The sequence below is a fragment of the Eschscholzia californica genome, unplaced genomic scaffold (genome assembly GCF_041429995.1).
Source record: "Eschscholzia californica isolate CP2 unplaced genomic scaffold, dmEscCali1.0.p SCAF_2, whole genome shotgun sequence".
Taxonomy (NCBI): Eukaryota; Viridiplantae; Streptophyta; class Magnoliopsida; order Ranunculales; family Papaveraceae; genus Eschscholzia; species Eschscholzia californica.
The window spans coordinates 18,415,957-18,436,186 of NW_028238309.1; the positions used below are offsets into that span (position 1 = coordinate 18,415,957).

At 35.5% G+C, this 20,230-nt stretch overlaps 1 protein-coding gene across 1 annotated transcript; it reads right to left on the reverse strand.

Moving 5' to 3' along the window:
- Positions 1–10,719: 10,719 nt before the first annotated feature.
- Positions 10,720–18,943, reverse strand: STT3A (staurosporin and temperature sensitive 3-like A). The gene is made up of 24 exons (XM_086657584.1): positions 18,698–18,943; positions 18,508–18,570; positions 17,625–17,680; positions 17,421–17,492; positions 17,144–17,249; positions 17,008–17,058; positions 16,209–16,304; positions 15,998–16,057; positions 15,801–15,914; positions 15,183–15,269; positions 14,814–14,917; positions 14,528–14,623; positions 13,886–14,006; positions 13,695–13,775; positions 13,466–13,597; positions 13,128–13,373; positions 12,789–12,932; positions 12,400–12,586; positions 12,176–12,273; positions 11,885–11,964; positions 11,703–11,790; positions 11,291–11,380; positions 11,113–11,196; positions 10,720–10,991 (listed from the first exon to the last, which is right to left on the reverse strand). The coding sequence occupies exons 1-23, from the start codon at positions 18,815–18,817 to the stop codon at positions 11,134–11,136; spliced, it is 2,355 nt and encodes a 784-aa protein (XP_086513710.1). The 5' UTR covers positions 18,818–18,943; the 3' UTR covers positions 10,720–10,991; positions 11,113–11,133.
- Positions 18,944–20,230: the final 1,287 nt, after the last annotated feature.

Genomic DNA, 20,230 nt, shown 5'->3' on the forward strand with positions numbered 1-20,230 from the left:
ATTGGTTTCTTGCTACCACCTGAACTTTATCTTCTTTTTCATATTTCTCTGCATTTTTTTTTCTTGAACCATTCACCAAAAGTTTAATATTTTGCAAGAATTAGGAGCCTTCAACTAATCAAATCAAGGTTGTATTTGCTTCACTCTTCTTCTCTTAAGGAACAGTTCGCTAGATCTAGCGATCAGGTACGCGAATGCACCCTAAAAGGATACGTGTGATCTAGGTCGCGATTCGCATGGGGTTTCCGACGAATCTGATTACGAATCTGGTAACCTTGGTTTAATCGAGGTTAGGATTATGCTCGTCTTTACCAAGCTGAGCATGGTGGTTTGTCCCTCGGTCTGAGCTATCTACTGGTGTTATTATCGATCTACCGGAGCGAAGGGACGAATCAGATGATTAATTACACCTCTTTTTTATGCCTTCCATTTGTAATTAACTAGTTTGTCATTTTAACCACAACTGATTTATTTCGGTTATCAACTACCTAGGTCTGTTATTTTTTGTATATCGTTGTTGTGGTGTTGCTTGAGGGATTTCTACTAATACTGGGTTCGTACGTGAACTTCTTATTACTCCATCGAGTGCATCTATCAATATAGTATGCCTTCACCTTGTCTTTATTTATCACCTTACTTTAAATTTTGCAAAATCGAGACTTTTGGACTGACCAGCTTTAAGGAACTGCCTTGGGATATGTCCATACTTGAAGTTGTAGGTGGGCTTAGGACATTCTTTTCCATGCCTTGACTAATGCAGTAAATGTTCGCAAAACCCTAATAAATAAGAACGTTTGTCTCTTATCTTCTTCATTCTTCTTATTTTTTTATCTAACTCACTTAACATTATGGTTGGAATTCAGTTCTGTATCAATTGACGTAAAAAGATGGAACAAAGCTTATCTCACAATGCTCTAAGCAACTTACGAATGAATACATGCTAAGATGAACAACTATCGATGGAACCCATGCAAATATAGACCATCCTCCAACTGCACCATCTTCGTTGCAGGCCTCATTTTTTCCACCAACATCAGTGAGGGGTAGATGCTATGATCTAGCTCATATCCCTGGATTAAATCTCAACCTTCGTTGTGACCCTCGTTTTGTAGAGAATTGAGAGTGGAAGGATTTGAAGAGTTTATAGCAGAGGTGGGAGGTTAGGTTGAAGCCATGAGAAAACTAAAAAAATAAAAATAAACCAAAAGTTACTGATACCATGTGGAGAATTGTTTTTCACTGATTTAAAATTCATGATACAAGAGATATTTATACTATTCAGATTTACAACATAAGTGAATAACAATAATAAGATATTCAGTTTGAATTTGTCAACTAATCCAAACTTTCAAATCATCCGGGTGAATATATTTGAATTTCAACTTCCATATGACTTTGCTTCTGTGTATCTCTTACCCCCCCCCCCCCTCCCCCCGAGCTGAACTGGGTTATCCACCAATGAAAGTTATGTCATAGCTCTTTGTGTTTAGCTTTATTTAACCCTTTTGTAAAAATATCTGCAATTTGATGTTGAGTAGCAACAAATCGAACAAGAAGAATTTATTTGCCACACGCTCACGAACAAAATGATAATCGATTTCCACATGCTTTCTTGGTGTATGGAAAATAGGATTTACAACAATACCGGTAGCACTAGTATTGTCACAATAAATTACTGGTGGAACCTTCAAATGTAGACTTAAGTCTTTTAAGAGATATTGAATCTAAATTATTTTCGCAGCTGCAGTAGAAAATCAGTGATATTCAGCTTCAGTGCTTGATTTGGAGACTAAAGGTTGCTTCTTAGAAAGCCAACTAATCAAGTGTTTTCCAAGAAAAACAAAATTTCCTATTGTAGAGCATCGATTATCTGGATGTTCAGCCCAATCAGCGTCATTGAACCCACAAACTTCAAATGATTTAACTTGTAGATTATTGTTAGATGAAAAAAATAAACCAAGACCAAGAGTTCCTTTAAAGTAACGCAAGATCCTTTTAACTGCAAGAAAGTGAACGTCAGTGGGTTGGTGCATAAATTAGCTAATCTGGTTAACAGAATAAGTAATGTCTAGGCCTTGTCATTGACAAGTACTGTAAACTTCCTACCAAACTCCGATGTAAAGTAACATCTTTAAATAAAACCCCTTCACAAGCACTAAGTTTTCTCCCAGAAGCACGTGGAGTAGAATCTGGTTTTAAATTTAGTAGATCAACTCGATTAAGGATGTTTAATGTGTATCGATCTTGAGTCAAATGAATACCAAATTAATTTCGTTTAATTTTCATACCAAGAAAAATGGAGGTTTCTTAGATCAGTCATTGCGAACTTGGATTTTAAAGATTCAATTCACTGAATTAGATTTGGATTGGAACCTGTTAATATTATATCATCTACATATAATAACAAGATGAAAATGTCAGATTATGAATAACTGATAATAAAGAAGAATCAGACTTCGAACCTACAAAACCAAGTTCACAAACATGAGAAGTGAAGCGATGAAACCAAGCACGAGACGCTTGCTTAGACCATACAAAGTTTTATGTATTCTACATACATGATTGGGGTAAGACTTGTCCTGATATCAAGGTGGTCGGACCATGTAAACTTCTTTATCAAGAAAACCATGCAAGAAAGCATTTTTGACATCTAATTTGTCGGCGCATTGGCCAATTGAGACTTCTAGCAAAGTTAACGACAAGGTGAAGGGTAACTGGATTTATAACAGGAAAAACTGCTCCTCATACATACTTCTGAGAATAACCTCTAGCGACAACACGAGCTTTGTACCAATCAATAGATCTGTCTGATTTTCTTTTGATACGATACACCCACTTACACCTAACTAAATTCATATTAGGATTACATGAAACCAGAGACCATTTTCGATTATCTAATAGAGCATTGAATTCGTCCATCATGGTTGAACACCAATTAGGATTTTTGGAAGCAGTAGTATAACATGTAGGTTCAGTTGGAATTTCAAATCGAGAACGAGTTACCATTGGATGATGTTGTGGTGCGAAGAAGTATATACTGTAGGGGAACTTTAAGAAGGCATTGTATCATTTTTCAAGTTTATCCACCTGACCACTTTGAATTTGGGGCGTACCTGCCTCATCAATATGTGAAGAATTAATTTGATTAGCATCATTAGTAAGTTGATCTTGGAGTGGTTGATCAGGCACTACTACTTCAGGAGATTGGGAATGGGGGGGTGTAGAAATAGTTAAATTTCTATTGGAATTAGGTGAACGAGTTGGAATTAGGTGAACGAGGGTATGTGTGATTTGAAAGAAAAAGTTTGTGACTGAGAAACAATAGAGTTGATGGGAGAAGGAGAAGATAGGAAAACCCACTTTAAATCATCTTAATCAACAACTGACTCGGAAATGAAGGGAAATTTGTTTTCATCGAAAATCACATCTTTTGAAATATATACCCGTTTTGAGTTTGAATCTAAACATTTGTGTCCTTCATGAACATCGTTGTACCCGACAAAAATGCAGACTTTTAATTTTTGTTCAAATTTGTTTAACCGGTATGATGTCAAAAGTGGATAACAACTACAACCAAAAGCCTTTAAGAAATTATAATCTGGCGAGCGTTTGTGTAATATCTCATAAGGAGAAAGACCATTTAAAACTGATGAGGGTAATCGATTGATTAAATACGTGGTTACACCAAAACCTTCAGGCCAAAACGTTTTCGGTAAGTTACTTTGGTTTAAATGAGTGAGACCATTTTCGAAAAGATGTCGTATCTTTCGTTCAGCCATTCAACTTTGTTGGAGTGTGTGTGGACATGATTTTTGATGAAAAAAATCTATTTGTCACAAGAAAATCTCAAAAAGCATTTGAAGAATATTCTCCACCTCCATCACTTTGAAAAGTTTAAATTTTAGTTGAAATCGAGTTTGAACAAATGACTTGAAGTTGACATGCAAAACATTGATATACTTGAGATTTGTCATTTAATAAGTAAGACCAAGTAAAGCGAGAACAGTCGCCAATGAATAACAATAAATATTTAAAACCATACGAAGAAATAACGGATAAAGGGCCTCATAAGTCTGAATGAACAAGTTCTAGTGGAATATCAGAATGAGAATTACGTAAAGAAAATGAGAAACGATGATGTCTATAGAGGATACAACTCTCACAGACCTCACTTTTATTCAACTTACTATCTAGAGAAACGACTTTATTGGATACTAATGAATTTAAAACTTGATAATTTCGGTGTACGAGGCGCGTATGCCAAATTTCAGAGGAGGTTTTGACACCAATTAGAGATGATGGTGAAGATGACAGATTAGTGGTAGATGGAGTCACTTGAATGCGATACAATTCTCCTTGGTTCCGTGCAATAGTAGAGTTCATGTTCGTTTGCACTGAACAACAAAACGAGATTCATAAAAAATAACATAACATTCACGACTTTTAGTGAGTTGTGAAACAAAAATAAGATTTCGAGTGATGTTTGGTACTTGAAGAACACGCTCAAGAAAGATAGACTTAAAATAGAGGTTTAAAAAAGAGATTACCCATATGAGATACGGGAAGAAGATTACCGTCACCGATAGATACTTGGTATATTCCCACGTATGATTCTCGATTCATGAGATTAGAACCATCAACCGTAATGTGATTTGTAGCGCCAGAATCTATGTAATGAGGATCGAATGGTATTGTATTTATTTATACTGCAGCAAAATTCTGGGACATCTCACAAGAAGTAGCTTAAGGATGTATAACAAATAAGGGACAATGTAGTACTTGATGTCCTTGTTTCCTGCACAACTGGCAACTGACATAATATGAATTAGAAGTGTGTAGTGCTTGATGTCCTGGTTTCCTGCACAATTGACAAGTGACATAATATGAGTTAGAAGTATTAGGAGTTGCGCCTAAAATCGAGTCTTGTTCATAGTAATTAGTGGATCTTCATGTTCCTCGGCCTCGTCTACTATTACAGTCACGACCTCTGCCACGGTAGGAGTGAAATTTCTGGTATATTGGAATAATATTTTCGTTATATTGTATTGGATAATATACCAATACTATTGGGATAATATTCTCATTATATTATATTATATTATATGTAATAAAGAATATTGCAATAATATACAGATCATATATACATATATATATATATATATATATATATATACATATATATATATACATATATTTTATTTATGTATTATTACATTAAATAATATATTGGATCAAAGAATAATGGGGAAGGAGAATTATCTCAAAGTATTGAAGACAATCGAACGGTGCATGTGTCTGGATCCAACAGTTATCAATACTTGTATACATTAAGCTTTCTAAATAATTATATTTTATCAATATTTATTTAATATATTTTCACTTCCAATTATGTAAATAGGACCTATGTATTCAAGTCAATATAATTCACCTTTGAATTCACATTTCTTTCTTGTATCTCTCTACATCTCTCAATTTTTACCATGGTGGTAGTTGTTTTGTTTATTTTTAGCATGTTGTTGAGATTTGGAATTGTTTGCAAATGGTTGATTGGTGTGAGCAACAAGTGCAGAAAATGGTTCAGAGAAGTAGAAGATAGTTGCTTTAGTCGCATTTCTTGATTAACAAGTAGAGGATTGTTTGCAAATGGTTGATTGGTTTAAACAACAAGTGCAGAAAATCGTTAAGAAAAAGTAGAAGATAGTTGCTTTAGTCGTATTTCTTGATTAACAAGTAGAGGAAATAGTTGAGTGAAGGTAGGTAATGTCTCTCTTGTTTCTATTGCAATTACAAATTGGTTGTATCTCAGACCTAAACCACGAAATGTGTTTTGTACAAGTACAACATCAGAGACTAGAGTGGTTGAATTTGCCAAGGAATCAGAAATGGATTTCAGTTTTGTCAAATAGTCAGCAATGGGTAGGTTTTCTTTTTGAATGGTTTGAAATTGATATTTGAGTTGGTGAGTCATGTAGTGATTTATGCAGAGAAAGATGATTCGAGGTAGTTGTAGAGATCATGAGAGGGGGTGAAAAATTGGGATTTGAGATAAGACAGGGGCTGAAAGTGTTGCTTGAAGGAAAGTTAATAGAGTTTGATCAAATCGATCCATATTTGAAATTCTGGATTTGCAATTTGTTCACTGGTATCGTCTTAAAGGATATGAGAAGATGGAAGAGGAAAGTTTGAGTCGACATACTTGAAAAGGTCTTGGGAACATAGAAGTGGTAGCATTTGTTTCTTCCATACTAAATAGTTTTCAGTTTCTAGTTTGACTAAGATGAATTGAATGAAAAAATTGAGAGTGGGTGGGTTTGAAGAGTTTATAGCAGAGGTGAGAGGTGGGTTGAAAGCCATGAGAAAACTGTTTTTTTTTTTAACCTAAAGCTACACCATACCATGCAGAGAATTGTTTTTCCTTTATTTATGATACAAGGGATATTTATACTATTCAGATTTACAAGATAAGTGAATAACAACACTAAGATATTCAATTGAAGTTTGAATTTGTCAACTAATTCAAACTTCCAAATCATCCGGGTGAATATATTTAAATTTGAACTTCCATACGACTTGCTCTTGCATATATCTCTTAACACGTTTTCCTCATTTCAACTCTAAGTTTTGTTACTCAGCACTTAAGTAAATCTCAGACATTCATTTCTTACTGCTATTTGATAGTTATATTATATATATGATATATATCATTCCAATATATTACATTTTTTAAAAAATTGGAACATATCAAATACAGATGAACTAATATTCGTGTCTTTATCCAATAAAGAGGAATATCAGACAGAATATTTGAAATCCATATTCAATGTCCAAATTTTCAGATATGTCAGACATGGATATGGATCGAAAAAAGATTTTTGGTTGTCCATTTACACCCCTAGGTCTTATATACAAGCAGTATGGACCATTCAAATATTTTTTTTGACCCATTTAATGCATCAACTAGCTGGATGAAGATAATTCACATCAAATGCTTTGATTCCTATTGTCTTTCAGTTAAGATAGATCTTGAACACCATGTTGTCTACGTTCATATGTTTTATGTGAACCAATGTTAATCAATAATTTAGCTTATACCATTCTGAGTATATATTGAATTATTCATCAAACCTATCCAACTCATTGCAAACCAAGGTTAATGAGAACTAATAGTTTTTTCTACATATGTATGTAGGATATGCAGCCCTATATGTTCCAGTGTTGACTCTTGCGTCTTATTGCAAAGATCAGTATTTACCTTTACAACATGGGTTAGGTTATCAACTAAATATTGCACATTTACGTGTTTTTGGATGTGCGGTATATGTTCCTATCAGACCTTCTATATGTTCTAAATTTAGGTATCAATGTGAATATATATATTGATTTCGATTAACCGTCTATTATTTGGTATCTTGTATGCCTTATGGATGATACTTTTAGTATGTGCTTCACGCAATTATCATCTTTATGAATAACACAAAATCGTCATCTTCGCCACAATCGTCGTGGAATCTGACACAAAATGGGAGAAGTATTCCAACTTAGATTTGTTTTAAATGATTTTTGTAAGGCAGCGTCACTAGCCTTAGTTCAAAGTTATGTTGATCGATCTGAACGAGTAATGAAGAAAGATGATAACAAAAATTAGTTGACGAATCAGTATAGGGGCATGTACTTGACGAAAGTAAATGATAAATAAAAATGAAGTTGATGAAGTTGTAGAGAAAGTTATGTATTTGACTGGCTAGGGACAGATTCAAATCTGGTGGTGGAGATTATAGTTTCTTATTTAAACATGGAGATGAAGAAAGATGAAGAGTCGGTTTTAGAAGTTTATATATTGTAAACTCGGATTTAGTTTCTTATTTGATTCATAACTTCTTCCTGCAATGAGACATACTGTTTGATTCAATTGAACTAGGACGCTCAATGAATCAAGGTCGTCTAAACCAGATCATTTGATTTCCAGTGAAAACAATCGAAGAAGTTTCTTCCTGTTGGGTTTTCCTCCTAGTGGGGAAACCTAGTTGGGTTTGGATTAGGAAACCAAACCCGGGCCCGAGTCGAGTTTCTTTGGGTCGGTTATTTATGACGGTGGAATTAGGATTAAGGGGGAGTCTATAAATACTACCTTAACCTAATTTAGATGTGTGTGAGGAGCACCAAAGGATGCAACACAATTAGAAACGCACAAGAGAAAAGGGGAGAGAAGGAGGTTGCCAAGAAGAGCGGGGCAGAACTTTTTCAGCACGCGCAGTCTTCGTTGTTCGGAAAATCCGACGGTGAATTCTTCTCCGATTGAGCTGAAATTTAGCAGAACTATTCTTGACATATTCATCTAGTATTTGTACGGAGGGATCGTTGATTGGTCGCCGGAATCCTAGTGAATTTAGGGTCGTTTTGGGTTGCAGATTTCTAGACTGTTTTGTTCTTTCTTGTGAGGGTTTCTCCGTGTTTCTTCGTGTTTGAGATTGATTCTTTTGGGAAGGGTCTGAGTCTCGGGTGGACGTAGTCTGTAACTATTTTGCTGTTATAGTTGATTTGGTTGGACTACGAGTCCCGTGGTTTTTACTTCTCACATTTAGGAGGTTTTCCACGTTAAAAATCGTTGTCTTATTTACTTTCAGTTCTTTGTTTATTGCTCCCACATATTCTTCTGTATTATCCTCGTAACTAGCACAAAGGGAAAAACTTTATTTTCCGCTGCGCCTAAGTGCCCGTTTTTCCCAACACTTCCTGCATTTGTTTGATTCCATAAATTTGATTCATCGTCGATCTGTTACTGTGGTTGTTGTAACTGGTTGTTTCCATAAACCTTCATCAAGCTTTGTTACTTCCAACCAAGCATATGAGGATAAAATTTGGAGAAGCCGAAACAAACTCTAAGACCACAATCAAATATGTGGGTTGGCCTTAAGGTGATACCTTATGGCCTAAGACGGATGAGATAGGAGTTTCCTCTCACAAGGGCATGCAAGCTGTATACATTCTCATATCCTCTTTGAAATTGTAATGTATCTCTAGCAACCAATAATATAATGTCTAGATTCTCTCCTCTCTCCTCTCAGTGCCAATTGATTTTAAGTTGGACGATCTCAAAACTTAATATAATATCAGAGCAAGATCTAAATGTAATAGCCTTAAAAGTCACATGTGTTCCACGCCACCCGAAAAACAAAAGAACACGTGTAACGCTCAAACAACCTCACATGTAAGCAAATGTGAGAAAAGTCCCAAACCGGAACAGGCAATCTATAGGGTCCTCTCCACTCACTGCTTATTAGTTTGGAGTAGGATGACCACAAAACTTAACACGATCTAATGTGATTGAAGCAATACATAAAAGATCTTGAGATTCACTTTATGTTATCATTTTTCAGTCGTATTCTAATATATATTACAAATACAATGATATATATGCCAATAACCTTTGGTTGGAGTGGTAAGAGGTTTAGTCTTCCACTTTAGAAGTCAAGGGTTCGAAACACGTTGACAATTAAAAAGAAAGTGGGTGATTTGGAGAAATAAAGGAATTTTCCGGGGTACAAAATTTTGGGTGGAAACAAAATAATTTTGTTTCCTCCAAACACTTAATATTTTCAGCTTCTTCCCTTTTCTTCCTCTCTCACTTCCACCATGAACTCCGGCGACTTCCACCATAAATTCCAGCGACACTTTCATCGGCAACACTTCTCTCTCTTCTTCTCTCTCTCCGCTCTCTCTCTCTCTCTCTCTCTCTTCCCTCTCTTCCCTCTCTTCTCTCTTCTCCCCCTTCTCCCTCTTTCCCTTTTCTTTCTCTTTATATCTCCGGCAAAGGGGAGGAACCCCTTCGCTGGAAACCAGACATAACCAGGTCTGGTTTCGTCTGGAATGCAGATCGGGTTTTTTCTGGTCGTCTAGTTTCCAGACGAAACCAAATAAATTTCGTTTGAAATCCAGACATCCGGCGAAAGGGGTCCTCCCCTTCGCCAGAGTTACAGAAAGAGAGAAAAGAACGAGAAGAAAGAGAGAAAAGAACGAGAAGAAAGAGAGAAAAAGGAGAGAGAGTGAAGAGAGAGAGAAGAGACCGGTCGTCGCCGGACGACTCCAGCGAGGACTTTAAGGGTGTGTTTGGTTCATGTTTTTTTGGATTTCTACTTGTTCCCCCGAAAATTATTCTTGTTTCCCGAAAACACCAACAAAAAAAAAAGATTACCTCTCTAAAATATCCATTTGATACTAATTTATCGGAAAATATAGTACAATCATTATATAATTAATAATATAATTGAAATTTAGGGAAGAAGGTATAATGCTTTTTTATAATGTCGGCCATTGGCCGGTTCAAGCTGCGGTTAATGAAGACCAGATGTTGAGTAACATCTTCCTTTTATCTGTTCCTAGGGTTGCGAAGTGAAAACTACTTTGCCAGAAGATACTGTGTTTTTTTAACGTGTAAAAATGAGATTTTTTGGAAACAGAAAAATTAAAAATTCTAGTTTGGGTAGAAGCTACATATCCTTTTTCTTCATTATATCCTTTACATCTCGTTGTGTGGTTTCTTTTTCTCATCATATGAATCTGACTTGTTTATATCAGATCTAACTAGTTTTATTTATCCCAAAGGAAATGTCTAATATGGTTTCATCGTCTGAGATTTAAATTCAGTGACAGAACTTCAGCACATGCTCCATTTATATAGAAAAAAGAAAGAGAATTATCTCTTTCCTTTAGAAAATCTGATTATCTTCAAAACTCGTATAATGTATATAGATTTGAAACCCAATTATTCTTGCTCATTATTTGATCATCAGTTGAGATCAAAAACACACAAATAATCAGATTAATTAGAACTAAGTAAAGAAATAAGTATTCTACAAAACTTAAATATCCAATCTTTTCCTCCCTAACTATTCCTCTGAAATGCAAGAAACTCTGCAGAATTCCATAATGAATACCTTTAAGAAAATGTATTACAGCTGCCTGATCTTTAATGGAGTTCTCTTCTAGCTTTCCTACAAGAATAGAGGGAATATAAATAAAAAATTTATGAACTACTATTTGTATTTCAAAAGGGCACAGTCGAAATCTCTGAATGAAAGTTCATGTATGTATGTCTTTATGTCGGAAACTGACCTGTTCTGTCGATTATGTTTGTTAATGCCAAGGATTCTTCTTTCCTGTTTCAACCCTTTTCGTGTTTGAGCTTGATTTTGAACCCTGCCGCGAAAAAAAGATGATACTAGTTAAGATCTCTGTCATTTCACAAGGAAGAAAAATGAAAAATAAGGTTTCAAATGGAATGGGGTTTTACCGATTTTGATTTCTTTGTCTTCCCTCGGATCCTGTTCTTTGGAGATTTTAGTTTGTATATTCGAACCATCCAGTGGTGCGTTGTGAAAACCTGATGACAACAAGATATAAATACCATACAATTTATGAGCAAATCATTTAAAGGTGGAGTTCCTTTATAAAGCTCCACATTTAAGGCAAAAAGAAAACTAGCTACCGCACATTTTTACAGTGAAAATGGCCGACTTAATGTGCCCCTAGGTATAGGTCTTCTGTATATAACTCCATGAACACAAAGCAGGTCTCTCAACCTACTAGACTTCAAAGTTTTTCTTTCCCGTATAGCAGTTCAGAACCAATTATGTAGTAGCTCACAGGAAACTACTTCAATACTGTAAACAAATTGAGAACGCGGTGATTATTGGATGACTGACCTCCTCAAAATGGGTAAGCTTGAAATGTTTCTTTCCAATTTCAGTCCTCCTTACTCTATCGAAACCTTTACCATCTGTTTCGACGAATCTAAAAATAAAGACAAAGAAATACATAAATGAGAATACATATGCATGTTGAAGTAGGTCCAGAGGAGTAAAACTAATATTGGATTTTATCGTACCTGAAATATGAGAGTTTGTACATAAGAGAGTTTAGCATTGTTGGAGTAGCCTGAGAATCGATCCGGTATTGACCATCTCTCTTTGCACAGCCGAAAAGCGATAAATTAGAAGGCAAAAAAAAAAGAAGTAATTCCCCAATGTTCTATTGAAAGGACCGAAAAGATGCAAGAGCTATGAGTATGTTTACGCTTTTAAAGCTAAATGAATTTCCCAGAAATATACAATGAAATAAAACAACATTAAAACAGAAAAGATAAACATATTGATATATTAAAGTTGGTTGAACTTACAAGATAGTCAGGTTCCTTGATGTGAGGAAAGACGCCTCCTCCAATACGAACCATCCAAAGGAATTTATTGATATCGTCACTCGGATAGCCAACAAGACCTGAATTATGAAACTAACTTAGAACAGTCATACATACATGAAAATATATATATATATATATATATATATATATATATATATATATGTACTTCTAAAAGAGGTTTCACGAATATTAATCAAGCTGACCTCCAAAGACGACGAGAACATATTTTACATCCAAGGAGTTGAAAATCTCCCACGCGGGCTTCTCTGGAGAAGACATGGCAGTACCAACAGTTGCAATATGTGTGTTATTCCAGGTATTGTTATCAACAATGACAGTACGATTAGCCATTGCTGTAGTTTGGTAACCATAATCCCACCAAGATGCAACCTACAAAAACATGTGATCAGCATCATGTCCTTTGCATTCCATGAGATGTTCTTACTTCCTTATCTCAATATCAAGGATTGTATCGAGAATGAAACAAATAACGACTTAAAGGAAAATATGTAATCGTACGCGATTCATGCACCTATGTGGAATGAAAAACATTAATCGGAATAATAAGAACAACAATATGCGGATGACTGACCTTATCATCCACTTCAGTGTTATGGCTTAACCATGCATAAGCTTCTCGGAAATCATCAAACACATGAAGACCGTCATGTGAATGAGAAGTTAAAACAATAGAAGGAGCTGAATATGCTTCAGCAGCTGCCCAGACACAATGAACCTACAAAAAGGCACGGATATCTTTAACAGTTCTCCACTAGAGTTTCAGCATTCTAAGTGCTACATTTCAGGTCTTTAAATTAGACACTGGAAATTTCTCTTTCATCTTTTACACTTTGATCTTCTTTAAGATAAAGCAAGAATTATGAAGAGTTAAGCAGTGGTAGTTGTTGAAACAAGAGAGAGATTTGCGTACCACGTAGAAGGCACCCAACAAAATAAGCAACAAAATGGCTATGACAGATGCTTCCAGAGGTAGCACCAGAAGCCTCTTCTCAATTCGAGACTTAATCGATGCTTTCACAGTAGTGTCCTTTTCTTTCTTCTTGTTCTTTTTCGCTGGTCTTTCCTTTAGAGAGTCCTCGTTTTTGTCAGAAGCTGGATTTGCTTCAGCCTTCACCACATCATTTTGTACGACAGAACCAGAAGTTGCATCCCCTGACTTAAAGGTCAATACCATCAGTTCAATGTCAGTTCACGGCTGAATTACATGGCTGGAAGCAATAAAAAGGGGAAAACCACAAACAGTCTTACATCAGAACTGGAATCCCCCAGTAACGCAGGTAATTGAAATTTGATTGATCTTGTGAAGACGTCAAAAGCTTCAGACAAAGCAATTCCAGACAAAATGCATGCTGCTGGAGCCAGAACAAGCATAAGGCGAACCTATAAAAGCAGACCAGAACATAGGAACGTAAAATACATGAAAGTTAAAAGATTAATATCGTGAGTTACTGAATTGGGTGTTTAGATATCTCCTTACCATGACTCCTGAGAAATATACTGATGTTACAATATAAAGGACAACAAATGAGCTGGCATCTGATAGAGGGAGAAAGCATGCCTGCCCAATAAGTGAGAACCGAAGTTCACCAAAGAAAGTGAGAAACAAGCAAATCACAAAAGAAAATCAAGATTAATTAATACAATAAAGTGGCAGAGATTGGGACTTACGATTATGCCAGCTGGAACCAAGAAGGCCAAAACATTGATGTCCATAAAGTAAGATGGCCATGTTGGTGGCTGATGTTCACTTACACTAGCAATGATGGGTATGTATTTACTCGCGTAAGTTCTGTTTCAATTGTATAAAAAAGGATCAGAAGCAAAATATATAAGCGAACAGGAGGCTAAAAAGACCCCAAAAATTGGTTTATCACCTCCTGGCTTCACAAGCCCACATAATCTAATTACATTACACTAACAATGATCATAGAAACAAACATAGGTGAACGTGTTATGACACCAAATGTTGCTCAGGAGATAGCAGTATTTCCCAATCAATTCTATAATCTACGCAATATGTATTGCATGTTTTATCAATCACTCGAGAACTTGGATCAGAATGCTCTATATGACGTTATCAGAATGCTCTAATGAAATAAAATAAGGGCGCATGCATGTACTTCAAACATCAGAACCATCTCAATCTCCTGCTTAACTGTGGAATTCAGAACGCCATGAACAAGAGACGACAGATAAAGTCACAATTCAACGTTATCAAGAACCTTGAGATGTCAAAACTGTAGTTTATCCTAATTCAAGTAAGCCAAACTAGGAAAACATATGAAATCATTTGTAAGAGTTGGTGCTTACGGATCAAGAAGACTCAAACTACGACCACTCCATCCTTTTGTCGGACTGGAAGCCACCAGGGCTACAAGTACTGCTACCACGGCAAAACAAATTACCCTGAAAGACGGGGAAAGAACAAATGTTATGTTACATATGCAAATGTACATGTCAACCAAATGAACTAACGTACCAGTTGATTCATTGTCTACCAAGACAAAATTTTATCTGCTAAGGATTTTAATCCGTCCATGATGAGCTTTTTAGATCATTTATTGATAAAGGAAAAAAAATAGTCGTGAAAGCTTACGTGCCAACAGAAACAACAAGCGTAACGGCAACTTTAAACATTTTTGGAGAGAGAATTCCTTTGATATAATACACAAGAGCCACAACATGGATAATAATGAAAACCTGAAACAAAAATAAACCATTAGCAGTAAGCGACCAAGATAAAATGAAGCTACATGTGTTTAGAGTTCAAAAGAAGATAACAACTACTGGACTCATCTGTAAGAAGATGCTCTAGAGAAATTAAGAAAAATTGTTCTTAACTTCTTTGGATCTGTTCAGGTTTCATATTGAAAAAACACCTATTCTAAAAAAATGAGGCCATATAGGAGAAATATCTTAACAGTAATATAACACCTCATAACAAAATATTCATCAATAGACTCACCAAAAATGAAGCAAAATGTTCTGATGTCATCACTGCATTAAAGCCAACAACAGGCACTAAAGCAGCTAATAATGTGCCCAGGACAACCTGCATGGACAAAGGTATAATTTCAATGGAATGCTAAAAAAACAATAACGCAATCAAGGTTTCAAATGACAAAATTTTATTATCATTAACATTTTCAGTTCTATTCCCCCTTGCAAGTTAAATCATGAAACCATACAATGCATATTTCTGAAGCAAAGCTTGTAAAGAAAATACTAGTTTCCTCACTAGCAGCAGACCAAGCAAACAATGGAAACTAGTTTTCCGTCGTTTGCCACAGAATTAGAAAATGATTCAAGCAGAACAAAACCTTGGCCCAATATTCGCTTTTGTTATCTTTTTTGCAAATCACAATATTCCCTTTGAAGTATAAATATCAAACCTTCTTCAGAGCTTCTACTTTACATGCTTACCCTATCTTTATTTTTTTTAAAAGGACCATATCTATTATTCCAGTAACTCAGCTTCATTTATCAATTACTTTCAGTAAAAATATTTGAATATCTTACTAAAACAGGCATGTACCATTCCCTTAAGTATGAAGAAACATGCAAAATGCATATATCTACTTACAAGTGGAGCATACGCGACATACAGACGAGAAGAGTAGCGGCCAGTTACTATGCACAAAAGTGCATGCATTGGGATAAGGTTAATAATAAAGGTGTATCCTCCCCAAGAGCAGACCTGAAAAAGAAAACAATTCGCCAACATTTGTCAATGGGAAAGACGAAGTACATACACTAGCAACATCAGTTCACTGCACTTACCATGTAAAAGTATGCCAGAGCATTTAAAGTGGCATAGAAAAGGGACCCAGTATTCAATGTCTGCATATGATTTGTAATTATATCAGAAAACAGTTCACAGAAGTCAAACAAGAGAACTCACAGAACCAGTTTTATCTCATTAAAGCTTCCAGAGATTTGATGTTAAGTTAACTAAGAAGGGAAACAGAACGTATGGTTTATCAATTGTTACCTTTATGTAGAGATAAAAAGTGAAGATCAAAGCAAAGATAGCTACAGCTTCATTGTCGTAGCTTCCAGCTACAGAACGAGATATATAGGAAGGCACCTAAAAAGATAATGCAGCAGATAACAATTAACAATATTTTTAGTGAACAATTAATAGAATTTTTAGTGATATGACAAATAAAAAATATAAGTAACCCAATTAGAGTACAAGAACAAAAACCTGCAGTATTTCAAGATCACCTAAGCAAAAGGATAAAGAAAGAGCAACTAATGGCTGATATTGCAAGTTTCAAGAGCCTCCAAGGTGTAGTATCTTAAAGGGCAAGTAATCATTCAGAGGGTGGAAAATCTGTCACCATGTGGGAGAAACAATACAAAATGGCTTATATTCTTAGGAATAGAAGAATAACTGGAGCTGCTAAAAGAAGGTTCAAATATAGGCTGGTAACTCCATGTTTCGACAACTCGACAAGTGACATTCACACGAGATCCACCCCGATGTTCCACTAAGAGAACATAGCAACAGCAATATCAAGAGCCTGACCCAAAGGATCTTCAAGTTTAAGCCTTTAAACAATGAAGTAATTCACAGAGCTGTAACAAGACATGAAAACCATTGTACAAATAGGTCTAACTTTATAATATTATCTTGTATTTCACCACTCTATCAAATAATCTTTATATAAATGCCTCTCTTCAAAGTTTTCTTTGTATTGACATGATTCCGCGTCATTGTTAATAATCTAAGCACAAAATCCAATTAAGTCCAAACAATTAAATGAGGAAGCGCCTCTTTAACTTACAATTGCTAAAAGAGCAGCTGCAGTCAGTCCAGCACCAGTACCTTTAACTTCCTGAAGAAAAGTTTAATTATATCATTTGTCAATACATGCATAGTTAGTGGTTTCCATATCATTGACAAGTTGACCAGAAATAAACCTTTGTCAGAAGGTAGGTAGCCCAAGCAGCAAAAGCGGAGAATATTGGAGCGGTAAATACACAAACAGTTTCAACAGACAAAGGAATATTCAGAGATTGTAGCAACCTGCAATATCATTCTAACATTAACTTCCAGGGGAATGAGAAACAGCACTTTTCTTTGAAATTTAAAAACACGACTACAAAGTTCTGGCCAAGAAGGGGTCCAAGAACAAGGTTATCCCAAATTTAATGCTTAAATAAAATAGAAGGTTAGACATATAAATAATCAACTTACTTCCATAAAGTTCCTGCTGTCAAAGTCAATCCGGGGTAAACAGTTCCACCAATAACTCGACCTAAAGGATACCTAAACAAGTAATAAAGACAGTTTCCTTTAGATTTGCTTGCAGTTCTAACAAATAAGCCAACATAAATTTATTTTTAATTATTTTTAGATGCAGAAATAAGATCAACAAACGATCACATATGAGATTATTACCATGTCCGATCATCAAACCAGTTCCAGAAGTCATATATTCCATTTTTTGTAAGGAACTGAAACATACAAGGATCGCCATTAGCTGCTATGGTGGATAATATTATTAAAACAACAGAATCAATTGATTCATGAAAACCAGCAGAACCTAAACTCGACAAACGATAATTAACTGAATAAATTCAAAAGATACACTTTCAGGTCAGAAGGTGAGTTGATAAAATAAAATAGTGACAACTGATGAGAATAAACTTGAGTCCAGGAAACAATTTTAACACTACGTCAAAAACCTCTACATTTGGCTTCCATGAACCTTTGCCGACTTTCGAAAGCTCAATAGACTATAGGGAGGTTTCGTGATTTTGGTAAAAGAAAGAAAGTACTATCCTTTTTATCAACTAAAGGAGGGGTATCAATCAGATAACACTAAATCATCACACAGTGCACCTCATTTTCGAAGACACCCACGTATTCATAGATCACGAGAAACATTACAATATCTTTATTCAATCGGACTATTCTGAATTTTATACCTGCCACTCCTGCCGATAATTAACTTAACCAGAAATTTAAGTTACATTTTGTGATAGTGAATGTTGTTAAGATCTACTCTACTAGGACTACCTCTATCTCTACTACTGATGAATTTCAAATTCTACAAAACTAGTTGTAAATCGACATGGTGCTTTCTCATACATTTCCGCAGTTGACGCACTTAGTAACATAAATCCAAGAAAAAAAAACACAAATTTGCTACCAAATGAGTTCAGAAATTCAAGAAAAGAACGTAATTTTCACTCAAGTCTAACTTCATAATCATCATAGAAAAAAACATCTCTTAAAAAAAAAAAAAAATCTTTGATCAAAGTAAGATCGTGTAACGAACCTGAGTAACTCTGTAATTGAAATAAGGATCAAACTCATGAATAACACTTTCATACTTGATAACCTACAAAATGAAAAACAAATCACCATAAACATTCAAGAAAACATCAGAATTTATAAGAAATTTAAAGTTTAATGACGAGATCTACAAATCTAATTAAAAAATTTAAGATCTCAGCATTTTGACTTACGGAGAAGATACGGATCGAGAATGCGAGTACTCCGATCAAGAGAAGGATGAAGAAGGAAAGAACATTGCCGAAGGCATACCTCAGAGTTCCTTCTCCTTTAGGGTTTTCAATAGTCGCCATTGAAGGCGTAAAATTCACCTTATTGCAGAGAGATGGAAATCAGAGCACAGCCAGGGTTTTTTGAAGCTTTTGTTTCTTCCTGGAAGACCAGCCAGGGGAAGACTTTTTGAAGCTTGTTTTCTTCCTAGTCTGGGATCAGTAGGGCATGTAAAAATGGTTTTCGTTCCAGTTCCATGAAGAACCCGAACTAAAAATATCCGAACTGAAATGGGCAGGCCCCTTGTTCTGCCCGCCATCAGTAACCCTGTGTGCGCTTTTAAAATTTGCCAGGATTAATAAGAAGTCAGTTATCTCATCAAAAAAAGTCAGTTGGCTTTGGATGATATGAAGTCAAGTCAACTCATAAGTTGCAATCATAAGGTGGACCATAGTTGACTGGTTCATGAATCCAGAACCATTCAGACATAGGACTAGATCGAAATAACCCATCTACCCTTATGTTTTATTTTAGGTCTTTCTTTAGAAGGTTGATTACGATTCTACAAAGTCATTACAGAGTCGTTGATACATCATCAAGATGTGATAAACACGATAACTCAAGTTCCACAAATCATTGATTCTACTTTCGCAGAGAATCAACCTGAAACCACTAGGGTTTCGGAGTTTGGTTTAGTTACGAGATTATGGTTGAATGTTACAGTGTTTTGTGATCTTGTTATTGCTTGGAGATCACTTTTGGAGGTGAGTTCCTCTTTCTCCAACTTATATCAGTGGAAAACTATCTTCAGTTATTTGTCTATTAACCTGTTGGCACTCACTACCTTTTTGACACGAAATGCTAGTTAAACTTTAACTTTATGTATTTTCTTCGTTTTTCAGACACTAGTGATATTGTGTAATAAGATAACTACGAACTCGAGGTTTCTTATCGCAAACCATAAGATCAAAAATACCATTTCAAGGTTCTTAATGCGTTGATTTCGATCTTCAGACATTGCCCTTGTGCCCAATGGAGATTAGGCCTCGTGGTACCTTTCCAAAAGCCCCACCAAAAGTATAGCGTAGGAGTAAACTATTTTTCCAAATGACCGAGTGGCAGAACATCTTTACCATATTTGAGGTGGCCAGAATTTTCATAATGGATCACGGACTCCAGTTTGACAACCACGAGGTTAGCGGAATTCCAAATAAAAGCAATTATATACCACAATAGCTGACCTCCAAGACAATGGACAGGTAGAAGAAACCAATTAAACCCTTACTACCTGAACTAAGTGCGACGAAAATGTTAATTAAGTTGTGTGCTTACCACCACCATGTAAACCTATGCAAACAACACAGATTCACCGCAAAAAAAGATTGGATACTTAACGATTGATTTATCATTCACTCTACACTGAACTGACTTGAAGAACAATGGTAATTCTGACTACAACAAGTCAAATTTCAGACAATTAAAAGGGAAACACCAAG